We start from the raw sequence: 5,416 nt of genomic DNA on the forward strand, positions 1-5,416 counted from the left end.
AGGATTTTGGGTGCCCCCCCCCCTACTTGGCTTCGATTTTTTTCAGGGTTTTTAGGAAAGGGGCACTTTCCTCTCTGCTTCTATGTTCTTCTCTTTCCTGATTCTGCTTTTCTCCCTAAAACATCTGCAACATGTGAAGGGGACAGTGCATTCAATTCTATATATCTCCTATCTATTTCTCACCTTTATTCTCTCACTGTTCCTTATTGCTTACTTTGTCCTGGGTCCCCAGTGGGATAGCGGTAAGTCTTTGGATTTACAATGCTCAAATCAGGGATTCGATTCCCCTTGGCGGTAACAGCAGATAGCCCAATGTGACTTTAATATAAGAAAACACACATACTTTGTTCTGTACAAGCTGTCCATTCTTATTTGGACTGCACTGCTTCTTTTCATGGTTCCCATATTTTCATTCCTTGGAATCCCTTTTCTACCCCTGATATTTCTCCCATTGCCCTTACTGGATGGCTTTGTATGGTCATACGTTTAGAGTATTATTTGTTGGATGGGGACATTCACTGATGATTCCAGGTGTCTTTTCATCTAATATGGCATCTTATTTTCTCCCTGGCTGCTCACTTCCATTGTCGATTAGAGAAGATTGTTTGGGTTGGCATGTGGATGACCCTTCCAGGCCATCTCATACTTACTGGATCCTGCTCAGTGGCAAGTGGTGTCTGCCAGGGGATACATAGCTGCACAGTGTAGAGCCTTCAAGGCCTGATACAGCACTCACTTATGGGATGTGGTGTTCCACATAACTGCTGGAGCTATCACCACAGTTCATAATTTCTTAAACAAGGCCCATTTCAGACCATACCCACTCATGGACTATCATAAATAAAGCAGGCTGGGGATATCTGCCCATCCTCCATGCCTAATTGAATAAACTAGTGCTGGCCTTCTTCTTAATAGAGGGTTTCGTGGTCATCCATTGCACTGTGTTAGGGTGTTGTGCTTCTTTGGGCTTCTCACTGTGCTTTCACCCCCCTTTTTTATTTCTACTAGTGAAGCATGGGAGTCCTTGCCACTCACCAGTTCCTAGCTGCTGAGATTGTGGACCATGGAGGATTCTTCTTGCGTGTTCTGCTGGTGTAGTCCATTGCACCCCTCTGGTTGGCTTTTCCCCATCCTACTGTTGCTTGGAAGTTGGGTTTGTGGGTGGTCTGGTTTTGGATTGGTGCTGCATCAGGCAACATAAACCCTCACTCAATTTGCAGGGTGGATGTTACTCTTTCATTCCCTTCACTAGCATTGAGGTGAAGGTGGTAGGGATCATCCTCCTACCATGAACTGGGCAAAAAATACTTGATAGCACTTGGTTTTGGACTTGAGTTGACCAACCTATATGGTTTGACACTCCTTTAGCCACATAACACAAATTGGCATGTCTATGATACTGATTTGGATTCTGGATTGTGCTTTTTTTCTGCCTGACCTAGCAACACGTCTCTTCTTTATGGGCTAGGAATGTACCCTGGTACAGATAAGGTATGGTATTCCATGGGTGTGCTCCTATATAGTTCCATATTATAGGGTGTTGCACTCCTTGGGTTCCCTTTGGGTGCTTTCTGCAGGGGGCTCATCTAGGTAACTTTTTCAATATTCCCACCACTACTTCAATGTAGGTTTCTAGCTATATGTGAGAATAGGTTACATAGTGTATTGGAAGTTAACATTTTCCAACACTGAAAATATATTTTTTGATAGCTACTTACCTTCACACATACTTCCCATCTTTCCTCCCCTCATTTAATCTTACTTTCTTGTCTAATCTCAAAGTGACAAGGAGGGTGTGTCGCATTCCTGTTGGTGGATGGATGTTGCATACTCACTCATTTGCATATAACAGCACAACAATATTATGGGGAACACAAGATTTTATGTGGGATTCTGAAAGCTAGTGGTGAGCGAAAAAGTTTGCATATAGAGGACAGCACTGAATTGTGAAAGCTATATGTGAGTAGATGTAAGTATCTATCAGAATTACATTTTCACAGTGGGAAAATGTTAACTTTCCCTTGATGATCTTAAATACCTTAATGAGATCCCTTTTAGCTCTTCATTTTTCCAGAGTAAAAAATTTCAAAGATCTAAAACTGCCCTCATGTAACTCCCTTTCAATACCAGGTATCATCCTAGTAAAATAGCATTTATGGATAACAAGGGACCTTTGATCCATCCAGGCTCTCTCATCCACTAAATTAAACTATTCAAAAAACTCCTCAAGTCCAGCTTTTATCATTTAAAAATTTATTAAACCTTTCTTTAAATTCCCATGAATTAACTGCTCCCACCACACCTGAAGGCAACCTATTCCAAAGCAGATATGTTTCAGATATGTTAGCCTGTCCTTGTATGACAATCTTTTCATCCCAGGTGTCTCATAGCCCTTCTCTGAAACCTTTCCAATAATGTAATGCCCTTTCAGAGGTAAGGAGCCCATGGCTGAACACAGTACTCCAAATGTTGCCTAATCAATGACATATACAATAAAATTAAAACTTCTTTAGGCTTGTACTTAATATTTCTGTAGATACGACTTAAAAATCCCTTTTGCCCTGCCACTAGTAATAGCACATTGTTTGGATTATATCAGAGACTGATTACCCAGAACACTAAGGCACCTTTCTGTTAAGATTATTCCCATCAAAATTATACTCTCAATTCAAATTGTAATATCCCACATATCTGCATTTATTTGCCAAACTTACCAAATAGTCCACATCCTTTTGTAAAGCAGCAGCATCGTCTTCACAACTAGCAACACCCAAAACCTTAATATCATCAGGGGATTAATAAGATAAAAGGCATCTGATTTCTTTGTGTTGAAGATGACAGAAGAAGACACAAATCTCAAATTTGGAAAAGAAAAGCTAGGTTCAAGTTATGACAATTTTTCTATCATGGTGATTGGCTTATAGAACAAGTTTCTGTTGGCAGTAGTGGCAATTTACAGGAGCTTAAGAAGGGAAACTGATTTCCTGAAAAATATGCAATCAGTTTAATTTTTGACTTTTCTTAAGGGTGGTTGTGCAAGGATACACTTACTGTCTCAGTTTTATGAGTAGCAATTCCTTTGTAAGGTGTGTGAATGTAGTAGCCTATTGAGACTTTCTTTGTAAAGAATCATCAACTTTCTTAACAAAAAGCTTTACAGATTGCAGTTTTAAAGCTAAAGGTTTCAAAGTACCAAAGAGAAAATGATTAATAATTACTGCTTGAGTTACGTTAAGTGTTGTTTGTATATGTATATATACACACTTAAATATATAATATACTGGTAATTGTATAGTCATTTCTTTGTAAAAAATTAACTTTCAAAATTTAATCTGCTTAAATTGTGATTAATCTAAAACTTGAGAAATTCAGTTTGTTTGTGTCTTCTACCACTGATTAAAATAAATGCAGTTTTTTAAAGTAGTAATTTTTTGTGTGCCTGATATGTTACATTACTTAATACTTGGCCATTGAACATTTTCATGTCTGTTGATAATAGATGCATAACCAAAACTACAAATCTAATATAATGTCTCAGCAGGGAAAATACTAATATTAAATTTAAATATTTTAAACTGTTACTTAATAAATGTGTTAGGTTTTTGTGGTTTCTTGTGATCTCCAGAATAATTCTTGATACTCAAAATATATATAATTCTTTATGAAGAAAATTTTGTAATCAAACTATGCTTCTGATTATTTTACAAGTAGTTCATGAATGTAGGTAATGAATTCCTTATCAATAATGTGTTTCATATATTAACCATAAAGTTGAGCATGAAATTTTGTTTTATTTATGTACGTAATACATACCATCTCTGGATAGCCTGGTTTTAATATCTTTTTTTTAAATCCATTGTTTGAAAATCTTTTTCATTAAAGTAAGAATTTTAATGTTCAGAATAGTGATAATGACGATGGCTCATTCCTGCACTAAAGATTTGTACTTAGCCTCTATTCAGCCATGTTGTTTACTTCACTACTTACTGTTATGTACATTGTAAATTTTTAAATGATGAATTGGATAGTATCTGGCAAAACTAGCTTCTCAGCAATTTATCTCAAACTAGAAATCATAAGATGCACAATGAAAAGCATTATTTAGAGCATTTACCAAATTCATTTAGAGGAAAGGTGCATTTATGCTATTTCAGCTCTTTGATTTAAGATGAGTTATTCTTGGAGTTTTATATGTATGTTTTATGGAGGAGATAGTTATGTATATGTAGAATTCTTTGTTATATGCTTTTCTGTTATTACATGAAACATTAAAGTACCAACACAATGCCTCAAAGACAGAGCTGTATCAGTGAAAGGTTTCTATTCCTTTTAGATAATATTTACTAATATATTTGCAAGTATATCTTAAAATTTAGTATAATAAATAAAGATTGCATGGTATCCAAGAAGTGTTATTATCAGACAATTGTGTACACAGTGTAACCCCTAACTTACACGTAAAAATAGTCTGTCGGCTTATGATAATTTTACGTGGAAAATTTACAACTTCATTGCTTTATTACTTAAATTTATATATGTTTTTTCTGTGAATATAACATTCCATATGACAGAAGTTCAAAGAACATTTTGGTGACTACTATAGTGCCTCATTTTTAGTCCCTGTTCAGCATTATTAAGATGAATTTCTTTGAGGTCACTATTACCTCATTTGTTGAGACAAAAATTCTCAAGTAAAAAGAGTAAACATTTATGTTACTTTTAATACTGTAAAACACATACAACAGAATTTTTCTGTAATAATAACTTCCTCTGAAGGAATTTATAAACTTTCCATTAATTACAAAAAAACAACAACACAATTTGAAGGAGAACGTGATGTATGAAACACTTTATAACAGTGTAACTTGGATTTTTATTTAAAATATAACTAATTTAAACTTTTTAAAAGATTTGTTCAAATTGGCTAAATTTGATAGAAAGGATTTTGACAGCCAGAAACCAAATGGCCTGGTTGTGGTAAATCCAGCTCACAATAATAGTGAATAATGTTTTTTTTTTCTTTCTTTCTTTCTTTCTAGATAGTAAAGACTTAGTTCAACGATTATGTCTTCAAACTAAATTACCAGTGCATAATGGTTGTGTAAGTTGGTCTTTGTAGTCTCTTTTATGTATTTGGTTTGAAAGTAGCAGATTTACTTATAAATTTATGTCAGTTATGTATTAAATGGCCAGTAGTAATGTAAAATTCTCTCTTGAAAAGCTAAACTGTTGTTACATGATTTGACATAAAGCATTAATTGTTGTAAAGTAGCAAGCACATGTATGAATTTTAAAAATTTGTATCTAGATATAACTTTCTAGCACTATCAGAATTTCAAAAAGGAGGAGATAAATTTTTATTACTATCACAGTGATGGCTGTTCATTGTTTACTTTTGTGGGTAGTTTAAATTTGT

General features: G+C 34.8%; 1 protein-coding gene across 2 annotated transcripts in view; it reads left to right on the plus strand.

The window, feature by feature from the left end:
- The window catches only part of LOC106459335 (DDB1- and CUL4-associated factor 6-like), a 167,013-nt gene that overhangs the window by 24,598 nt on the left and 136,999 nt on the right, over window positions 1-5,416 (plus strand). For both annotated transcript variants that reach the window (XM_013918956.2, XM_022385807.1), the window contains exon 2: window positions 5,040-5,101. In XM_013918956.2, coding sequence (XP_013774410.1) covers window positions 5,040-5,101 — 62 coding nt within the window. The remainder of the gene's footprint in view (window positions 1-5,039; window positions 5,102-5,416) is intronic.

The sequence above is a fragment of the Limulus polyphemus genome, unplaced genomic scaffold (genome assembly GCF_000517525.1).
Source record: "Limulus polyphemus unplaced genomic scaffold, Limulus_polyphemus-2.1.2 Scaffold594, whole genome shotgun sequence".
Classification (NCBI taxonomy): Eukaryota; Metazoa; Arthropoda; class Merostomata; order Xiphosura; family Limulidae; genus Limulus; species Limulus polyphemus.